This window comes from Dama dama, chromosome 19, assembly GCF_033118175.1.
Source record: "Dama dama isolate Ldn47 chromosome 19, ASM3311817v1, whole genome shotgun sequence".
NCBI lineage: Eukaryota > Metazoa > Chordata > Mammalia > Artiodactyla > Cervidae > Dama > Dama dama.
Window position 1 is genome coordinate 82,513,593 of NC_083699.1, and position 23,522 is coordinate 82,537,114.

At 35.9% G+C, this 23,522-nt stretch overlaps 1 protein-coding gene across 2 annotated transcripts in view; it reads right to left on the minus strand.

The window, feature by feature from the left end:
* Positions 1-23,522, minus strand: part of RYK (receptor like tyrosine kinase) — a 114,093-nt gene that overhangs the window by 34,678 nt on the left and 55,893 nt on the right. Inside the window, exons 8-13 of one of the 2 annotated variants that reach the window (XM_061167626.1) lie at positions 23,283-23,408; positions 21,959-22,045; positions 14,664-14,733; positions 7,399-7,531; positions 6,383-6,492; positions 6,060-6,219 (exon numbers count right to left, since the gene is read on the minus strand). In XM_061167626.1, coding sequence (XP_061023609.1) covers positions 6,060-6,219; positions 6,383-6,492; positions 7,399-7,531; positions 14,664-14,733; positions 21,959-22,045; positions 23,283-23,408 — 686 coding nt within the window. Of the gene's footprint in view, positions 1-6,059; positions 6,220-6,382; positions 6,493-7,398; positions 7,532-14,663; positions 14,734-21,958; positions 22,046-23,282; positions 23,417-23,522 lie in introns of both variants that reach the window. The other variant, XM_061167625.1, reaches the window with a different exon arrangement.

Sequence of the window (23,522 nt, forward strand, 5' to 3'; positions counted from 1 at the left end):
CAGATCTGAAAGAGACACGTGCACCCCAATGTTCATTGCAGCACTGTTTCTAATAGCCAGGACATGGAAGCAACCTAGATGCCCATCAACAGACGAATGGATAAGGAAGCTGTGGTACATATACACCATGGAATATTATTCAGCTGTTAAAAAGAATTCATTTGAATCAATTCTAATAAGATGGATGAAACTGGAGCCCATTATACAGAGTGAAGTAAGCCAGAAAGATAAAGACCAATACAGTATACTAACGCATATATATGGAATTTAGAAAGATGGTAACAATAACCCTATATGCAAAACAGAAAAAGAGACACAGATGTACAGAACAGACTTTTGGACTCTGTGGGAGAAGGCGAGGGTGGGATGTTTCGAGAGAACAGCATGTATATTATCTATAGTGAAACAGATCACCAGCCCAGGTGGGATGCATGAAACAAGTGCTCGGGTCTGGTGCACTGGGAAGACCCAGAGGAATCGGGTGGAGAGGGAGGTGGGAGGGGGGATCGGGATGGGGAATACATGTAACTCCATGGCTGATTCATGTCAATGTATGACAAAACCCACTGCAATGTTGTGAAGTAATTAGCCTCCAACTAATAAAAATAAATGAAAAAAAAAATGTCTGTAAGATTGTTGATGTATAAAATGTCAACTATAATGGAAACAAGTCATGGGACTAAGTATTATTTGAAAATTAATAATAAAGGAGTAGCATAAAATGGAACATCTTCTGTTCTTTTAAAAATAATAAGCCTTCTCTGAAAACTATAGCTCTCTCTCTGATACCACAGTATCACAGCAGTTCAAAAGACCACTCTTCCTGGGTATATTACCAACATGACTTTCTCCTGCTTGAGTCTGTTCAGGATTTTGGCAGTGACTTTCCATAGCACTGGGCAAATAGTAGTAAGAAGCACTCTGCACCAAACAGAATATCTGGATAACTTACAGATTTCTCTCCTTCTTCTAGAAATAATCTCTTATGTCCACAAAAAAAAATAATGTCAAAGAATACATTTTCATGTGTAAAAAGTGAAAGTGTTGTCACTCAGTTGTGTCTGACTCTTTGCAACCCCATGGACTGTCGTCTGCCAGGCTCCTCTGGCTATGGGATTTTCCTGGCAAGAATACTGGAGTGGTTGCCATTCCCTTCTCCAGAGGATCTTCCCAACCCAGGGATCAAAGTCGGGTCTCTTGTATTGCAGGCAGATTCTTTACCATCTGGGCCACCAGGGAAGCCCACTTTTCATATGCCCTACACCCTAAAAAACTGTTCAAATACCTTAAAGGATCTCCTCATTGCCACAAACCACACTGATAAGACTAGCATGGAAATAATTTCCTTGATTTGTTTTTCCCAAGAAAATACTTTCTAAACACTATGCAATACCACAATGACAAGAAAACTACCATGAAAAACTCTTAATTGTGCATTCCTGATTGCATTTGTCTCTTAATATAAGGTAGCCTCTTAGCAGAATTATGTTAGCTACTATAATTAGCTAAATAATTCAAAGAAGATATAAATCAAGAAATCTGTTTTCAAATAAAGGAAAAGAAAGTCACCAAACAAAAAAAACTATGGCAGTACCACATCTGATGAAAACAGAATAAAAACAATATCCAGAAATTCTTAAGAATGGTTAGGATGACATCATATCTTAGAATAATATTAGAGATTTATAACTAGTCAAATCTAATTGTGCATATTTCCTACGTTCAACAGTTAAAAGCTTTTATTAACATTTTAAGAATCTCGACATAGTGAAATATTGAATCCTTCCAGGAAAAACTGTTAAAACACAAGCCATAAATGCAATGTATTATTTTTAAGATGGAAAACATTAATGTATTTCCAAGGAGAACTTTTAAATATAAAGGAATGCAAAAGTATTAAGGGTCTTTTAAAGGGCAGAGAAAATGTCCCTTCCAAGGCAGTAACATCATTTGTTAGATGTTACATTAATAGCTAAAATAGGTATTTTATATGCATAGATATTTTGGTGGGAATGGGGTTACATTACTTATTTTGTATTTGACTCTGAATCAAGTTTTACAGCCCAAAAGTAGACTGCTAAATGTCGTTTTCTAAAATCCCAACTCCAGGAGAAGGGACACATGTATATGTATGGCTGAGTACTTTTGCTGTCCACCTGAAACTATCACAACATTATTAAACGGCTATATGCCAATATAAAATTTCAAATTTCAAAATTAAAAAAAAAAAACCAACTCCATCCATAAAGGAAAAATTATAATACATTTTCAATACCAAAGTTAAAAAGCAATTTAACACGTGTGCTTTAATATAAGAATTCAAAAAACATTCAATCTCACAAAACTGAAAGGCTGGATTTTTACACTAAATAGTCCCATTAGAGTCACAGGAAACAGAAAGGTATTCCCATTCCTTTCAATCTCAATTATCCAAGAAAAAGATATTAAAGGGAAAAATATGTCTATCTTAAAAGAAATGACATTATAAGAATCTAAAGAAGAAAAATCTGAACCTTTTAGGATCTGACCATGTTAAATGTAAATCAACGGGTATGCTCACTATCATATTCTAAATACTGCTCCGAAGAACTTGGGTCACACAGATATTTCAAGTTTATGCTAAGACACACTAAAAGTAGAGATGATTTTAAAGTAATTTTCCTGTTAAGCTTCTTACCAGTAAGACTGCAGTGATTTTTAAAAATAAAGCCATCAAGTGATCAAGTAACAGAGTATTTGATATGACTGCATACTGACAGAAGGCAAGTTCTTATATATGAACTCTTGTAAAATTTGTAAAATATTGTTAACAGTAAGAATAACTGATCCTAAGTATGATTTTTAAATATTTGCTTAACTAAGCAATGTATGCTCTACATGGACTTTGCCAGCTAATACAGCACAGTGTATTGTAGATCATATTGCTTAGAAATGTATTATTAACTGAAACCTCATTAGTTGAAGTGTATCATCTAATTTTTACTCTGAAGTTCCTGTGAAATATGCAATGTGTTACTAAAAATATCTCCTTAAAAAAATTTCCTAATACAGCTTAAATATACAATGGAATACTTAAACACAGAAATAAGCAGATACATTAAGTTAAATATGCGTATATGGCGGTTTTCACTGTGTGAGCACAACAGTACCATCATGTATACCCCTCTGAAAATTTTTCTAAGAGAATAATCAAACAATCCCCAATCTCTTTAAGTTACATGGCATTCCTGACGATTATAATCTCAGAAATATCTTTGGGTTTCCTGCCTGTTAGACTAGTTTTGAGTTCACCATGACTGCCACCTCATTTCTGCTAAGGCAACTATGCTATATTTCAACGAGAAATAAAATCATAAAATTTTAAAATCAACCATTGAAAAGAATATTAACATCTGAAAGAGATGAATGAATTAATCTTTTAAATCAACTATGGAATGATATTTTCAAAGAAAATGTAAGGAAAGTTTCTTTTACTTTTCTGCATTCAAAAGTGTTCATATGTAGGCTTTCCTACTACAGGGGTGAACTTGAAAACCATAAAGCTCTAATTCAACTGATAGTATGTTTTAGAATTATGTTCTAATACCAAAGTTAAACTCAATTTTCACCCCCATGAAAACAGTTTTGCTTAGTGTAGAAACTGGTATTTCATCTACTATTCAGAACTTCTGAACATAGGTTTGGCAACCTGAAAAACAAGCACTTGAGTATAATTGGTCCTTACTGTCATTCAATACAGCAGCTGTGTGCTGGCCTAAATCCTGCCTTCCTTTTTTAAAATATCATTTGAGAAATATAAACATAAAAAACAAACAAGTGATCCCTCCTTCCCTGCAAAGAAGTCCAGGCTCTCTTTACGTAACTACGGAATTATGTAAGTTGCTTTCTGTATCTGTATTGCTTTACTTGGGATTTTAACTTTGTGACATTAATGTTAGAGAAGTTTTATTATCACAGCTCTGGAAGAACAGACTAGACCTAGTTCCCCACTGCATACAAACTGAACCCTCAGGGCTCCGTATCTAAGAATCAGCATTTATTTCTCCCACTTCCATCCCTTCTCCAGCAGAACCCATGCCTCTGGCTGGGAAAGACTGTGGCAACATGAAGCTAGTTTCTATCCACTATTAACCTTTGCAGCTGCTCCATGAAGCAGAAAACATCCTTCTTATCACCATCCATATTTTTTTTAATATTTATTTTTGTTTATTTGGCTGCACTGGGTCTTAGTTGTATCATGTGGGATCTTGAGTTGTAGACTGCGAACTGTTAGTTTCGCCATGTGGGATCTAGTTCCCTGACCAGGGATCGAAACTGGGCCCCTGCATTGGGAGCACAGAGTCTTAGCCACTGGACAACCAGGGAAGTACCCATTACCCAGATTTACTCTGCCTATCTGACAAGTGTCAGATAAGTTGTTTTGCTTTTTTTCCCCAGAGAGTAGCTGCCTTTAAGTTAAAAAAGCATTTTGTAGACATGCATAATGAAAGACCTTCATTTACAGGGGGAAAAAAAAAACCTTTAAAAAGTACACATGTAAATTGTTCATTCACATCAAGTAAGTACATTTTATCAAGACACTTGGTTTGCAGAAAAGCACAATATGTCTAATAGCCAACCTAACTTCTGAAAAAGAAAAAACAAATTTTAAGTAAAAGATTATAGTAACAAGAGAGTGTTTCTCCCCAAATAAATCATTCTCATTTCAAAGGTTTTAAACTGGAATATCTGCTTTTCAACAAGGAAATATTAAATAACTTCAATTACTGAGGGGTGAATTGAATGGTGGCAACAAAGATATGTCCACATTGTGATCCCTGAAACCTATAAATATCACCTTATATGACAAAAGATGTGATTAAATTAAGGACCTTGACAGTAGTAACTTCTAGATTTTGAGGTGAGTCCGAAATGCCATCATACATATCACTGTAAGAGAGGTAGAGGGAGTTTTGAGAGACAAGCACATGGAGGATAAGATGATATGAACACGGAGCAGAGAGATGCAACCACAAGCCAAGGAATGCCAACAGCCACCAGAAGCTGGAAGAGGCAAGGAAAGTTTCTCCCTTAGGGGCTCTGGACGGAGCATGGTCCTGCCTACGCCCTGATTTCAAACATGTGACTTTCGGAATTCAATTGTGAGAGAATAAATCTCTGCTGTTTTACCACCAATGGTTAACAACAGCAGTCACAGGACACTAGTACACTGAAAAAAAGTGTGTATTAAATGAGAAGTCCTTAAATGACACAAACTTAGTAAAAGGGTAACCCTATATTATAAATAAAATAAATCGCTGAGACCCAGGATACAGTGATATGGTAAGTCTGATTTTTACAGCTGAAACTTTGAAGCAAATTACCCTACAAAATTTTACATGCAACACTAACAGATCCTGGTTGATACAGGGGACTTGTAAGCAGAAATTTTACCTGATCTCTAAATATTCAGCTATAATAATACAGCGCAGTAAGCAAGAGACAGAAAAATAATTTTCCAAATCAAACTAAAACGTGACAGAAATTAAAAACAATTAAAATATCTGCAAAATACACACCGATAAATGTGGCTTCTGAAACTATACATTGTTAAGTTTAAAGGATCCCACTATATGATCTCCTTGAATGAGCAGAACCACCTAGACACTGACAAAAGGGAAAAGAGTGACATCTGGGGAATTATGAATTATACAGGCCATAAAACTTGGAAGAGGTCATTTGACAAAAAGAATACAATAAATCTTTACTATATGACAGCCATTTCGTCACTCTGAGACTTAAATAGCCTATCTTCAATATCATTACCTTTAAAACTGGGATGGTGTCTACCTCCCTCTCACAGGTTATTGTGAGGATGGAATGAGGTTACACACAGTGATGGTCCATGGTTTGGGTCACAGCTCGGCTCCACAAATCAGCTGACAGGGAGCTAACTACGCTTGCTTTCTGAATAAAAAATTGGGGGGAACAGATACTGAATCAAAAAAATTGGAAAACACTCTAAAAATGTTTGGAGCCTCTTCTACATTTTGTTGCTATGTGGGCGTCTTAGCACTTACCACGTCACTAGCGCTGGAGAACTCATTATTAACCAGACTTTCAAGAGCCATCCACCGAACCGGCCTGTTTTCATTGTCTCCCAAACAATGATAGTCCATGGGGAACAAGTCTCTAGAGAGGGCATTGTCTGTGATCTTAACTTGAAGTGTGTCATCAATGCTGAAAAGTAAAGACATGAACATCAAATACGATCAGCATATTGAAAAAATAAGGAGCACAGTCACTCTTAAATACAACACAATTCCCACTGTGACTCCTTGAGAGAATCCCAAATCCAGGGAGCACTAAACATCAAACCACAGTGACAAGTCATGGCACCTACACGCAGTTCCTAGCAGCCAAGTCTTTGTGGATGACTTCCCTTCTGGCCAGATAGCTCATTCCACAGGCAATCTGAATAGCCATGTGGACCAGGTCTTGTTGAGAAATTGCCTGAGGTAACAGAAAAGGACAATGCTTGTGGTTAGCACAAAAACACTGATGGTCGTTGTTTATTTTATCCCACACCTTACTCCATCCCCAAATACTTTCTTTATACCTGCACACGAGCTTTAAAAAGCTACTTCTTGACTAAGAATATGTTCCCATAGCTTCTTATATCTACTATAGTCCCTATCATTGTTGACCATTTAGTTTACTATCTCTCATCTGTTAAGTATATCACCCCAACATCTAGAATATACAATAGTGGCTCAATAAACATCTGATCAATGAATGCTGAATTCTCCAGGTAATATTTCTAACGTTTATAATTCAATAACTCGTTATTTTATAGGAGGTTATCCCCTAGGGACCATTTTCAAACTAATGCAAGTTTATAGCTAACTCTGATGTGCTCTCTCAAGCCAGTGTGCCCATACTGTAGGTTAAGGAATGAAATTTTTCCCCAGATAATGCTAATGGGCACAGCCTCCAACAACTTGTTGGAAATCCTGGTTATCAAATTATTCCCCACAATGTATACCTCCGGCTATCACCAGTTTTGGGGGGGGAGTACGACCTCTGTAAGGTCTATTTTCATTTCTACAAGGAAGATCTAGTACAAGTACCTTCAAAGAGTTATCAGGAAAATGACTGAAATGGTGTTACAGAGGGTCTGAGGTGGTTATGAATCACACACAATAGTTACACAGGGAAAACCTTCAGCACCAGCCTCAATACAGGAATCACAAACCATCTTCCTCTAAATCAACAGGTTAGCTACACCTTCTGGTTCAGTGTGAGTTTCTTTTTGCAGACTTCTAAACAGTTTGTATTCAAGAATGTTAACATCTACTTTCAAAGATATTATTTAGAAGCTACTGGCAAATAATTGGTATTTGGGCAAATTTTTCTCACCTGCGGATTATTGGCCTCTACTAATTTGCACTGTCGTAAAAACAATTTAAGATTCCCCCAATTCATGTAAGGCAATATCACCATGGGCTTTTCTCCTTCTTCTATACACACATTGGTAATAGGAAGAAGATTTCTATAAAATAATAAGAAATCAGAGAAGACAAGTGAAATCTGAAACTTCAGGGGGCTATTTTTAATTAAAAGTAGTAAAATAAAGATAACCTAAAAGAAAACAAGAAAATCTCAAACTTATTTAAAAACATATAACCATTTAAAATGTAAAATTATAAAGCTCTTTTAGAATAGACTTTAATGCTTCCCATGTATCCACTTTCTTGATAGGGAAAAAACTCAAAAGCTGTTTCCTGTGGACTAGATTCTTCTAAGATACTACTCTAGCCACACTAAATCGTTACTCTAAAGGGTAATCAGAGAGACCAAAAAAATTACTTGATCATGAGCATATGATAATAGCTTACTTGGTTCATTATCAACACTTAAAAAAAAAAAAAAGGCCCCAATGCAGTCTACAGAAAAGAATATGATAATCAAGAGCCTGAAACTATCTCACAAAGCCAAAGAATTCTTAGCAGTTCACATGAGATTACTAAATCCTAAATTTACCATTTACTGTCTGTGTGACCATCTTTCTTGGCCTTAGTTTCCACACCTCTAACATAGGGGCACCCCCAACCATACAAAGTTGCTGTGATATGCAAAAAGCCAAGCATGTAATTAAAAAAAAAAAAAAAAACTTGTTCCTTTTAAAATCTCCAGGGCAGACATAAATACATACATCCTATGCCTAGTGACATCTCTTCCATTGATACCTGGAAATAATTTTCCCAAAGTTATATTTTTACATAATTATTAATACCTCATTTCCCCCAATAAGCTGAAAATTCCTAGATGGCAAAAACCAAAGTGAACTTTTTAAAATACCCAATGCTTTGTATTCTGGGTCACAGAAATAAGCATTTAATAAATATCTGAAAAATAATACCAAATGACAACCTTAAAAAAACTTCTCCTTAACTTAGAAAATTGTCTCTAAGCATATTAATAAGGAAACATTATTTAACATAAAGCTATATGAACAAGGATAGTTAATGCAGGATTATTAGTAAAAAGTTGCAAACAACATGATTGTCCAAAAGTAAGAAAGTACAGCCAAATAATAGGCTAGTATACAAAACAAATAGTCACAAAGAGATGCTAGGAGAATGGGAGTAAAAGCTTCCTTTATAGGAAAGCAAGATACAAAACTCACATGTTTGCAGGATAATTACAAATATAGTAGATAAATAATAAAACTCTGCACAGAAATGTGCCAAGAGTTGTTGTCTGAGTTGTGAGACTTTAGATCATTCCTACCTTGCTTTTCTGTATTTCCTAAGTTGTTTCAATTGAGTATATATCTATTAAAACCACAGTCACACAATTTTGGCCCAACAGTGCACAAGTGAAAGCTATGGGCCCGCCTTCTGCTGTGAGGAGCTACTAAGAGGGAAAGCACTGACCCTGAGGAGCCAGGAAAATGAAGACTAGATCTGTAAACTTGTATGTGGTAACCTCTCTGTATGGCTTCTGCTTGTATTACAGCCTGGGAGTGGCAACGATGATTAATTCCACTTCACAGGGGAGGTAATCCATGCAAAGGTAAGTGATAAGGTTATCTGCCAAGAACAACAGCAAGCACATGAAGGAAAAATTCAAGTCTTCATCTGATTCTAAAACTCTGTTTTTCCTGGATCATTGGATATTCCCTACCAGGGGAGCAAGACAGAGCTTCTTTTCACACCACGTCCCACACATCCTAAAATGACTGCCGCAGGAGGACTGGAGGGAGGTGATCAAAAGGTACAGACTTCTCATTATAAGTACTAGGGAGGTAATATACAACCTGATGACTACAGCTAAAACTGCTGTAGAATGTACAGGGAAGTGGTTAAGAGAGTAAATCCTAAGAGCTTTCATCACAAAGAGGAAACTTTTTCTTTATTCTTTCTTTCCCTTTTACTATATCTATATAAGAAGATAATGTTAGCTGAACCTACTGCAGTAATCATTTCGCAATATATATAAATCAAACCATCATGCTGTATGTTTTAAACTTATACAGTGATATGTCAATTATTTCTCAATAAAAGTGGAAAAAATGATGAACAGGTGTGCATTCAGGTTTAAGTGAACCTACTATGACTTCAGAGATATGTGGAGAGCTGTCCAATCTCTTTAACTTTCAAAATTAAATTCACTGAGCAGAGTTAAAGGAATCTGACTCAAGCACAGCAAGTTTGCTGGATGAGGTCAAAGCATTTATTCTTTATTTAAAAGCCCTCCAGGAGAAATAACAAGCTGCACAAAAATGTTTCCGAGAACAGATGGCTGCTCTTCATTTTGCCCAGTTTATAAAGGGAAGGATGATAAAGAGGAAGGTCTGGGATGTATAAAAAGAGTGGATGGGAGCAGAAGCAGGTGTATAAAGGAAAGGTGTAAAGGAAAGGTAGGTTCCAGGGGGAGTTGAGACAAGAACTAGCACAATTCTCCGTCTTGCCGAGTGGGCCTGCGGAGTGAGAGCCGTGAGGCATTCAGCAAAGTGCCTACCATCAGGCACTCTTGGGCCAATGGAGAGTCAAACCACAAGAAAAACAGCGCAAGTACTTTTTATAAAGCAGTCCTAATGGAATTTAAGTAAACTGATAGCTATCTTTTATTTATACAGCTATTTTAACTTATAATAAAAATTATTCTCAAAAATTCCACTGGAAAAAGGAGTGAAAAGAATTTCAAAATGCTTTAAAATATTTCAGTACTTTACAACTCTTAATCATAGAAGGTAAAAAATGAAGTAAACATGATGAATTACATAACAAACCTAGTTTTTTAAAAAAGGTAAAATAAGAAACCAGGTGTCATTTGTTGCTGAGTATATTGAGTTTGCTTGATAAATTCTATAATCTGATTACTGAAGATCACTATTCATTTTTAACCCTCATGCCTGGCAGTGTTCCAAGTGTAAAATGGGCACTTAATAAAGGAGAACAAAACAATGAATAAACAAATGCATACATACAGCCATGAGCAGTCTAGACAGTTCAGTTCAGTCACTCAGTTGTGTCCGACTCTTTGCAACCCTATGGACCGCAGCACACCAAGATTCCCTGTCCATCACCAACTCCCAGAGCTTGCTCAAACTCATGTCAATCAAGTCGGTGATGCCATCCAACCATCTCATCCTGTCGTCGTCCCCTTCTCCTCCTGCCTTCAATCTTTCCCAGCATCAGTGTCTTTTCAAATGAGTCAGTTCTTCACATCAGGTGGCCAAAGTATTGGAGCTTCAGCCTCAGCATCAGTCCTTCCAATGAATATTCAGTGCTGATTTCCTTTAGGATAAACTGATTTGATCTCCTTGCAGTCTAAGTGACTCTCAGGAGTCTTCTACAATACCATAGGTCAAAAGCAACAATCCTTCGGTGCTCAGCTTTCTTTATAGTCCAACTCTCACATCCATACATGACTGTTGGAAAAACCATAGCTTTTCTAGACAGACCTTTGACAGCAAGGTAATGTCTCTGCTTTTTAATATGCTGTCTAGGTTGGTCATAGCTTTTCTCCCAAGGCGCAAGTCTTTTAATTTCATGGCTGCAGTCACCACCTGCAGTGATTTTGAGTCCAAGAAAATAAAGTCTGTCACTGTTTCCATTGTTTCTCCATCTATTTGCCATGGAGTGATGGGACCAGATGCCATGATCTTAGTTTTTTGAATTTTGAGTTTCAAGCCAGCTTTTTCACTCTTCTCTTTCATTTTCATCAAGAGGCTCTTCATTTCTTCACTTTCTGCCATAAGGGTGGTGCCATCTGCATATCTGAGGTTACTGATATTTCTCCCAGCAATCTTGATTCCAGTTTGTGCTTTATCCAGCCTGGTATTTCACTTGATGTACTCTATATATATGTTAAATAAGCAGGGTGACAATACACAGCCTTGACGTACTCCTTTCCCAATTTGGAACCAATCTGTTGTTCCATGCCCACTTCTAACTGTTACTTCTTGACCTGCATACGGATTTCTCACGAGGTAGGTCAGATGGTCTGGTATTCCCATCTCTTGAAGAATTTTCCCAAGTTTGTTGTGATCTACACAGTCAAAAGCTTTGGTGTAATCAATGAAACAGATGTTTTTCTGGAACTCTCTTGTTTTTTCGATGATCCAGTGGATCTTGGCAATTTGATCTCTGGTTCCTCTGCCTTTTCTAAATCCAGCCTGAACATCTGGAAGTTCACGGTTCATGTACTGTTGATGCCTGACTTGGAGAATTTTGAGCATCACTTTGCTAGTGAGTGAGATGGGTGCAATCGTGCAGTAGTTTGAACATTCTTTGGCATTGTCCTTCTTTGTGATTGGAATGAAAGCTGACCTTTTCCAGTTCTGTGGCCACTGCTGAGTTTTCTCAGCATTCTCAGCATTTGACTTCACATTCTAAGATGTCTGGCTCTAAGTGAGTGATCACACCATCATGGTTATCTGGGTCATGAAGATCTTTTTTGTATAGCTGTTCTGTGTATTCTTGCCACCTCTTCTTAATATCTTCTGCTTCTGTTAGGTCCATGACATTTCTGTCCTTTATTGTACCCATCTTTGCATGAAATATTCCTTTGGTATCTCTAATTTTCTTACAGTCTAGGCATTAGGGGTCAAAAAGAAATGTATTGTAGACCCTAGTCCCCTTATAAATGAAATAAATTCCTACAATGAGTAGAAAGAACCATATATGTTCTACATATTAACTATGTAATGTAAACTATCAATGAATTTAGGCTGCAGGCTAATTTAAATCCTAGGAGTCCTGGTATCACTTTATGACTGCAAAGAACAAGTAATCAGGATCAAACCATAACCTACCTTTAGAAGACTTCCCCTAATCACTGAGCGTGCAGTAACAAATAACACTAATTCAAAAAGTCACCCCATTCCACCACCTTAGGGTATCTTGGGGATACTAATTCATCCTAGTTGGATGCTGGAAAATCCTGTAGCTTAAAATGCCTGAGAAAATGCTACAAATGCTTGCTCTGAACATTTTTCAGCCAAAGCACCTTTGGGCTACCATGGATATAAAACTGCTTCGTGAGAAAATTCTGGCTTTGTCTATTTTTATCCCTGCCACCCACTTCCGTGCTGATGTGGTACAGATCTTTCATCAGAGTAAGAATACTAGCTAAGCACCTAAGTATTAGGTTAATATTATATACCAGTATTTAACATTTTGGTTCCTCCCCCGAGCGTCAGCATGATAAATCAAGTACTCGCAACACTGTCGGCAGTAACATTTCCCAGTTCATCACTACCTAGTTCTTATCTTGTTACTCAGAGGAAATAAAATGTAGCTTTTTTCAGAAAATATAATCTAAGGAATGAGTTACCTATCCATTCCTCTTCAAATGAGTTCTATTCTTGGACTAAATCAGTGAATCAGGCCAACAGAAGGTAATATCCTTAAAAGTACAGGATTTTAATCCTTCAAAAGGACATTTTTAGCTCCTCATTACTGTGTGGTCCATTTTTTCAAAATTCTCTGGCTGCTTTATTTTCAATGTCCATTAACTTAATCAATGTCCCAAATATATGATAAACCTAATGAGACATCTGTCTCAGAGTATGAAGCCAGGAAATCTTTTCTTCAGGAAACACGTACATTTCTTTCTCTTCTAATACTGAGATTTAACAAATGTTAATACTTCCTTCAGCCTTGCTTGCCCAGAAGCTAAGAGTTGCTTTGTCTCCTTATTGTTGGTTTTTCCAGCATCAAAATGCCATAAAACTCAGTTTTGTTTTCATTACCATTTTTTTTTATCTTACTATAACTGCCTTTTTAGGTCCTCAAATTCTTTTGAATATGAACTGAAGTATAAATAAAATTCAAAAATAAAACTGCATTGTCATTTTTTGGCAGAATAAGTAACTGCACAAAGTACACAGAAATTACAGTGTATAATGCCTTTTGCACACATTACTTTTTTTTTTCCTAGAAGTCTATAAATATCTTCCAATAAGGATGGTCACCCTCCCATTTTTTAAACATACGTGACCAAATTTCAAGTAGGCACACAAATTAAACTGACTCTGTACAGTGCTTTAAAACAACAACAAACACCTTGCCCAGACACTGATACCACTACATAATGTGATACTATAATTGTGCCCTTTTTGGCTCAGAAGTTAGAATATCTTGTTATAGCTCTGGAAAAGGACTGCTCTCAAGCTTTTAAAAAAATTTCTTCATATAATAGAACTATATGTATCTTAAAAAAAAATCATACTGAAAACTAATGATAAGAGACTGGTAAAATAAAATTTGATGCATCCATTAAATGAACTACAAGTTGTCTTTTTAAATATGGGTATGAATCTATAGTTACATGAAAAGTTAGATACATCTTTTTGCTATATCAAGAAGGATGCTAACCTTACTAAAGATAATAGTGTTATGATTTTGTAGGAAAATATTCTCAACATTTTGGGAAAATGCATGTTGGAAATGCATTGAAAGTGCTGAGATATCCAATTTAGTTTAAAATATTTCCACAATCACAAATACCTATCCATCTATATCTATCTAAATAGATGAATGATACATACACATGCACAGCACAAATGGCAAAATGTAAACTATCAATGAATTTAGGCTGCAGGCTTATTGGTGTTTATATTCTGGTCTTTGGTACTCTACACTGGAGGTCCCCAATCTGTTTGGCACCAAGGACTAGATTTGTGGAAGACAATTTATTCACAGATGAGGCGGGGGTGGGGGGATTCAGGTGGTAAACTGAGCAATGAGGAGCGGGAGATGAAGCTTTGCTGGATCACCTGCCATTCACTTCCTGCAGTGCAGCCCAGTTCCTAACAGGCCTGGGGACCCCCTGCTCTATATGCGCAAAATTTCCTAACAAATATTTTTTTAGCATACGTATATCATTATCCTACTGTTTAAAGGGAAATATACATATAAATATAAGCCCTTTCCCAAAAGCTCAGCTATAATTATCTAGATGTGGGCTTACATACTCTTTACATTTTATTATGTTTTTAAATTTTGTGCAATGAGCATACATTTCATTTTTATATTTAGGAAAAAAATTAAGCTATTCCAAAAAGGCTTTCAATTAAGAACACATTACAACATTTTTAAAAACGTAGCATACTATGTTACCATATATTAAGTGTAATTAACACTTAAATGCTGAGTGGTTTCTCCTCTCACCTGTGATGAAGACCTCGGAGCTTACAACTTTCGGTGAGCATCATTGTCACCTGAATTTCAGAAGCTTGATCTGTATATAAAGAAAAAAATATTGTCATATATAGTATGATAATATTACACTTATGACACCAATATTTTCTGATATTAGTAAGGAACTATCTCAAAGAAGGCTGAGAGTCAAAGAACTGATGCTTTTGGATTGTGGTGCTGAAGAAGACTCTTGAGAGTCCCTTGGACTGCAAGGAGATCAAACCAGTCAATCCTAAAGGAAATTAACTCTGAATAATCACTGGAAGGACTGTTGCTGAAGCTGAAGCTCCAATACTTAGGCCACCTGATATGAAGAGCTGACAGACTGGAAAAGACCCTGATGCTGGGAAAGATTAAAGGCAAGAGAAGAAGAGGGCTACAGAGGGTGAGATGGTTGGATGGCATCACTGACCCAATGGACGTCTGAGTCTGAGCAAATTCTGGGAGATAATGAAGGACAGGAAAGCCTGGCGTGCGGCAATTCATGGTGTTCTAGAGTGTCAGACACAACTGAGCGACTGAACTGAACTGAATCTGTTCCATCAATCTTAAGTCTATATAACACTTTCTTGATTACTGTAGCTTTCTAGTTTATCTAAAAATCAAGTATACTATAAATTCTCCAAATTTGTTCTCTTTCAAGATTATTCTGGCTATAACATTTCCACATTAATTTTAGCATCAGTTTTTCTATTTCTATGAGAAAAAACCTGCTGGAATTTTGATCGAGATGAGTTGGAGCCAACTCCAGGAGATAGTGGTACACAGAGCAGCCTGATGCGCTATAGTCCATGGGGTCACAAAAAGTCAGACATGACTTAGTGACTGAATAACAGACCATATGGTAAATTTTCATGAAAAGTTTCAGGTAAATCTAAACAGGTCTAGCCTAAAATTCTACTGTAGTACACAGAATCTCATTGACAAGGTCAATATTTACAAATGCCAATAAGGATAAGCTTGACTACATAAAGTTGAAATTAAATAAGGTTTCAGAAACCAAGTAGAGAAAGTAACAGACTGGATAAATATCTGCAACACATAAGGCATATAAAGGGCCAATTCCCCCACCTCCCTTAGAGCTCATACAACAGGAAAACACATTTGAAAAAGAGGCAAAGGATATAAACAGTTTACTTAGAAAGGAAATACAAAGAATCAGCAAAATTAAAAAAGGATTTTCTGCCTCATTCCTAAATAAAGAAATGCAAATTAAACTGTGAAAGTCGCTCAGTTGTGTCTGACTCTTTGTGACCCCACAGACTGTAGCCCGCCAGGCTCCTCTGTCCATGGAACTTCTCAAGGCAAGAATTCTCAAGGGAGTGGGTAGCCATTCCCTTCTCCAGGGGATCTGCCCAACCTAGGGATAGAACCCGGGTCACCTGCATTGCAGGGGGATTCGTTACCATCTGAGTCACCGGCAAATTAAACTAGGAGATGCAATTTTCCTCTTAAGATTGGAAGAGACAGAAAAGTCAGCAACCTGCCAGTTTGGGCAAGAGTGTAAGGAAACAGGCTCATGAAGACCATCTTGGGTAGATACAGGAAGCAACATCTAACAAAATTTTTAAATACATATACCATGTACCATCATCAATCCCACTGCTAAAAGTCTACTCACAAAAACTCATCTATACATAACAAGAATACTGTTCAATTCTAACAGCAAAAAACTCAAAACAACCAAAGACCAAAGTGCCCATCAACAAAGACCTAGTTAAATTTTACCATGCAAGAACATTATGCAGATATCTTAATTTTAAAAGTCAGGTTTATATGCACTGACAGAGGAATATTTACAAGATACATTAAATTTTAAAAGCAAAGTAAAAAACTGTGTTTATGTGATCAGCTATATTTCAAAATCAAATTTATTTGGATGTCCATCAACAGGAATGGATAAAGAAGATGTGGTACATATATACATGAAATATTACTCAGCCATAAAAAAGTATGAAATAACACCATTTTCAGCAATAAAGATGAACCTAGAGATTGTCATACTGAGTGAATTAAGTCAGACAGAGAAAGGCAAATATCACATGATAAGGTCATATGTGGAATCTTAAAAAATCATACAAATAAACCTCTTTACAAACAGAAAGAGAGTCAAAGACGTAGAAAACAAACTCACGGTTACTACAGGGAGAAGGGAAAGAGGAATAAACCAGGAGACGGACTGACACACACTACTACATACAAAATAACCAACAGGAACTTACTGTACGGCACAGGGACTCAGATCAGTACTGCGCAATGACCTACTCACATGGGAAAAGGATCTAAAACAGTGGACATGTGTGGATGGATAACTCACTCACTCTGCTGCCCAGCAGAGACTAACACAACACCGTGAATCAATATACTCCAGTACAAATTATTTTTAAAAACGGTTTTTGAAAATTAGATATATTTGGATGTGTTCTTCTTCTTACTGGTAAAGAGTCATAAGAAATTGTTTAGGGTGGTTACTTTTAGAGGTGGAAGAGCTACATTTTGTACTTTTCTGTCCTGTTTAAATTTTCTAACTTTACAAACATACAACTAGAAAAGAATGACCACAGGAGACTGTGGTGCATTTTATTGTTTCCTGCTTACCTCTATGTAGCTAAACAAACAAAAAGAACTACCACTACATTAGTAGAAAAAGATTTAATTTTCATATACTAGTCAAAATTAGTAGGATTATTCTATTTTCTTTTTAGCTTCTGAACTCATGGTTTTCTCTCTAGGTAACAAACAGAACTAAAACTGGCTTTTAGTTCAATGTTTTTGAAATAAAACATGATAATGCAATTTATTAATATCTTTAGTCTACACCTTCAAAAGAATCCAAAGCCATCAATATCTGTACAAATCTATAAGGATTCCTCTATCTTAATAGAATAGAGGATTTTCTTTCCTGTTTGAAAAGAACATTTCCATTAAGTGAATAAGTGAATAGTATATTTTCTTATGTAACTGAAAATGAGTTTTAATTTTTTAAAATGGTTTTTAGATATCAAAAACAAAGTTAAGAGTATATCTTTAAAAATACTTTCAAAGAAACCAACACTGTATGTCAACAGTAAAAAAAAAAAAAACAACAGTAGTAATAATTTATACATCTTATGATCAATGCAGTAGGAGGGAGAAGAAGATACAAAGGTTGAAAAAGCCAACATCCAGCTTCCAGTCCTACCGAGGAAAATGCTGAACCATCAATAAAATCCAGACCACTAAACACAAGCACCATGATTACATACTCACTCCTTAAAAGTGGAGCGGTCAAAGCTGAGAAATTATTAATTTCACTTACTTCCAAGACTAGCCCATGGAATCACTCCAGATGGCTTCACTTAAAACTTTTGTAGGAATACAAAATGGGTAGACACAAACCCAAGGACTTGAAACACTTGCTATTTTGGAAAAATCACTTTACCCCAATGTCTGTTGAAATAAATTTTAGTTGTTTAGAAACTGTTTAAAATTTAGGATCATTCAGTAAATGGCAGGATACGTCTTTTTTACTCTTTCTGTAATATAAATAATTTTTAATCAAATTATGGTCAGAACTATCAGAATTTGGGGGCCGGAAGGATTTTTTTTTTTTTTTTTGAAGGATTTTTTAGAATTTAAAACTAGTAATAGTTGGAGGTCTGCAACTAATTGGTAAGAGTTTATCTTCCTGCCAGCTAGTACAGACATCCAAGTAAAATAAGAAGTAATTTCACAGTGTCATTTTTTGCATAATTTTTCAAGTACTTAACTTTGATAAGCATGTTCTATTAAGCAAGGGACACCTAAGCTGGACAATGAGCTAAGAAAACTTTGGGGGGAAATAATTTTATACATTTAGTAAGGAAAAATCATTTTCCTGGATTCTTTACCCGGTTTGGCCCTAGCCTTTTAATTTTAAATACTGAAAGGTCTAATTTCAAAAGGTATGTATTTGAAAAGAATACTATACAATAACTTACATTCTAAAAGTTTCAAGAAACAACAAAATGATTTTTAAAAAGCCTACTTATTTCTAATTTGTAAAAACTTAGATGTTACAAAAGAAAATAAGAACTTAATACCAATAACCTCAAATTAATTCATTTATTTTATGGAATTCAATTTCACAATATTCACTGTGTGAAATTCAGATTCCTAATTTCAATCTCTGGAAACTTATATTAGCATATCCATTAAGTTTCTGTGAAAAATTATTAACTTTTAAAGAAGCCAAACTCCAATTTTGTGCTTATGCCTAAAGGAAAGGTCACTGATCTTTGTGAAGTAAGCCAGAAAGATAAAGACCAATACAGTATACTAACGCATATATATGGAATTCAGAAAGATGGTAATGATAACCCTATATGCAAAACAGAAAAAGAGACACAGATGTACCGAACAGACTTTTGGACTCTGTGGGAGAAGGCGAGGGTGGGATGTTTTGAGAGAACAGCATTGAAACATGTTTATTATCAAGGGTGAAACAGATCACCAGCCCAGGTTGGATGCATGAGACAAGTGCTCGGGGCTGGTGCACTGGGAAGACCCAGAGGAATGGGGTGGGGAGGGAGGTGGGAGGGGGGATCGGGATGGGGAATACATGTAAATCCATGGCTGATTCACGTCAATGTATGGCAAAAATCACTACAATATTGTAAAGTAATTAGCTTCCAACTAATAAAAATAAATGGGAAAAAAAAGTACCTTTGTATTTTTTAGCTGTATTTCTAATTGTACAGCATGTAACAAAGCACACAGATTTGTGAGAGAACTTTGTCAGCTCTATGTGGCTTCAATTAAAAAATAAAAATAACATTCCAAAAGAAAAAATCTCAGTGATACTCATCATGTGGAGCTATCTAACAATTTTAAAGCCAATACTGTGGTCAGTACACTTCCTCCGTGTTTCCCACACAAACCATGACCGTATCCTGGCTAAGGACTCACTGTGCTTTCTCTGGTTTCCGTGTAACTCAGAGAGAACATTGTAATTACAGTGGTAAGATACAGAAACAAGCAAGTGACTACAATGCAAATGTATACAGACAGAGAAATCTTATCTTGTGAAACAGTCCCAGTATCTGCATTGTGTTTTCTTATCACTATTTCCTTTTTTCCCCAATTCCAATCCTAAATCAACCCAATTCTGTATAAAAACCTCTTTAGTTAATTCTACATTTATTCAGAACAAATTAATAACAGCTCAGTTCTAAATTATCCATAGAACATTTACAAACCTCACAAGAAATATTAGAATTAAGGGGAAATGTTTCCTTTAAAAAGTGGAGAAAGTGTTAACAAAAGACAGATGTTATTAAAATTAAGGCTCAAATTTTACATTTACAAAGAATAATAGGTAAAGTACCCTTCAAAACTAGTCAGAAAACCTAGTGGGACCAAACTTAAATATCAATTTTTAAAAGTGTTCTACAGTTAGGGGAAGTGAATGAATAAATATTGAACACAGTAAGTTAAACCATTTGTTTAGAAAAGAAAAGTGTAAGCTTATGCTTGTAGCATCCTTAAACAATTTTGCTAAATTAAAAGAAAGTAAATTCCTAAGATTTTTTTTGGTTAGATTAGTACAATCCAACTTTTTAGAAAGGATAAACATAAGTCCTTCATACTTTCCAAGAATTCCTTTAAGTAAATTTAGAAACATAAGTTCTTATAAATTAACATTAAACATAAGTTCTTATAATTTAACGTTGTGAACTTTATAAAACTGTCACCTCCTACTCATAAAGCTGAATTTAGTTTTGCCCTCAATTTCTGCATTTAAAATGCTAAATTCGTTTTTCCAAAATATTCTAGTTATCTCACCTTACATCAGACACTGTCAGGCATTAAGCACACTTTAAATTACCACATTTTTTCCTTCTCTTAAAGTAAGCAAATAGACTCAACTAAGAATTATTTTAGTTCAGTTCAGTTGCTCAGTCGTGTCCAACTCTTTGAGACCCCATGGACTGCAGCACGCTAGGCCTCCCTGTCCATCACCAACTCCCAGAGTTTACCCAAACTCATGTCCATCGAGTCGGTGATGCCATCCAACCATCTCATCCTCTGTCATCCCCTTCTCCTCATGCCCTCAATCTTTCCCAGCATCAGGGTCTTTTCAAATGAGTCAGCTCTTTGCATCAGGTGGCCAAAGTATTGGAGTGTCAGCTTCAACATCAGTCCTTCCAATGATCACTCAGGACTGATGTCCTTCAGGATGGAGTGGCTGGATCTCCTCGCAGTCCAAGGGACTTTTAAGCTTTTACAAATACCAATCATAAATCATTAAAATTTTGATATCATAAAAAGGTTGGCTAATTTACCAGTATTAGGCAATAAACCATATTTTAAAATATTCTAATATATTTTTATAGGGAAACTCTAACTGAAAATTTTATATAAATCAGTAAGTGAAAATCTAAGCAATACATTTCTCCAAAAGGAGAATATGTGAAAATAGGTATTCTGTTCATGAAAATATAAACCAAGTACTACCTTTTAGAAAACAATCTGGCAACGACTATCAAAATTTTCAAAGCAAATACCTTGTGGGGCAGCAATTCTAACTATGGCTGTATCTGTAAAACTCTACCAAGACAGAACACACACAAACAGATACTTTCTGCAAATTATAGATAACAGCAACAAAAGGGGATACCGGGAGTGAGAGGAAGGCAAATAACAGCTATTCACATAAGGTACAGTGGTTTATCTTTTTCTTTAAAATTCCTCAGTACTGGGGATAGGGGGTGCTGAGATGTTTTTTAAGAAGGAAAAACCAAATAATTGGAATCTAGGAAAAACATAATATTAGATATAGGAAAAAAGAAGTGAAGTGGATGCAGTTTAATTGGAAGCCTGAGTACTACCTGGGGCTTCCCTTGTGATTCAGCTGGTAAAGAATCTGCCCGCAATGCAGGAGATCTGGGTTAGACCCCGGGGTTGGGAAGATCCCCTGGAGAAGGGAAAGCCTATCCACTCCAGTATTCTGGCCTGGAGAATTCCATGGAGTCTATAGTCCATGAGGTCTCAAAGAGTCAGACACGACTGAGTGACTTTCACTTTTGAGTACTATCTAACAAATGCATAATGTCTTAACTATTAGCTTCTATTTTCTATACCTTAATGAGAACAACACAAATCTCCTAAAAGTTAGGCTGTATGAGCTAAATTAACACGGACTGATTGAAAGGTCTGTCACACTTTGAAAACCTGAAACAATTTCACTGGCATAAACCACCTTAGACAGAAAAGCATTATGGAGACAGGATGGGAACAAATCTTACCCTTAACTGTTTTCACAAATGCTTGTTTTTCTTTATTTGGATCTTTTTCATCTACTAATATCCCATGGAAAATACGCCCAAAAGTACCTAGAAGGAAAAACAGTAATTACTGAGATCATATGATATGCTCATAAAATTATAAGCACAAAACTTTTTGGCACAATACACCTTAAACATAACAAGGCCAAATGTGATGAACATTACTCCAGCCCTAGCGTAAAAAGACTCAAATCTTTATTTTTGTTCTTTTTAACTACAAAACATCTTAACTTGTTTTTAGAATTTAAACTGTCTATGAGAATTCATTCTGAAATAGCCTAAACAAACTAACGATATAGCTAGGAGCACTGAAGCTCAGTAATGGGCTATCCATAGAGACATTTATGAGTTTCTAGGCTTAGCTTCAGAGCAATGACAAAGGAGAAAAATGGACTCTCCTTATACATTCAAAAATGCAAAAAAAAAAAAAAAAAAATCTGCTTCCCTTAATGACTATTTGCCTCTGGGACAGTTCAAGCCCCTCCCTTAGCTGTGACTGACAAATAAGCATCTCTAACTGATAGATGAATTCAGAATGACTCACATGCATCCAAAACCCTTCAAACTGAGTTATGGAAGGGGGAAAAGTTACTGTCTATTTAACAACTTGAAGAGTTCAGGAAAGTATTTTATTATTAATTTCTGTCCTCTTCTTTCAGCATTGTCCCCAGTCAATACCCTGAAACTCAAAAAAGAAAAAAAGGACCAGCAAACAGGGAAGGGCAGGGTCTTCTCTCTCAAAAACCTATCATGTGTTAGTTCATTTAATATACATCAGTTCATCTAATCTTCATATCTAAAATAGAAAACATAAGCCCATATTTACAGACAAGGAAACTGGCTACAGGAAATGATTTCTCTAAGGTCATGTAGGTAATAAATTGTGGGACTGAGATCGTAATTTGGGCATAACTCCAATACTGATGCATCTCCTTCTGCTGGAACCCCTACACTTTCCATCACAGAGAAAATTACTTAGAATGTTTCAAAAAGGCCTGTGAGCAAGTGATCATCTTTGGACAAGAACTAAACAGGAAATATCCTCTTAAAGGTGATAAACACTAATAATCATGCTTTAATATACTTGAATATCAAAATTGTACCAAAGCTTAATAAGGCAAGCTAAAAATCTAAAGGGAAAATAAAGATCAGCTTTATAGAGGAAATAAATTGTGCACTGCTTTCTATCCTTAGGGATTAGATGAAATTCTTAAAATCTGAAACAAAAAATATTTATACTAACAGTAAATCTTCCTTGAAAACCTGATTTTGAGAGAATAGATACCTTCTTGGAGTACATCTTTTAGAGTTATCCTCTCCCTGGATATTGCAATATCCTTCACCTTAGCTTTTGCCTCCAAAAGAGTGACACTTCTCAGGTCGTTCTTCTCTATCCGCAAGGTAGGATAACCTGAGGAGCCAACAAAGCCAAACCAAGAAATATAAATACCTTCTTATGGCATCAGGATCAACTAGTTCAGTTATAACCCCAGGAGTCAAGTCACAGGAACAAATGAAGGTAAGA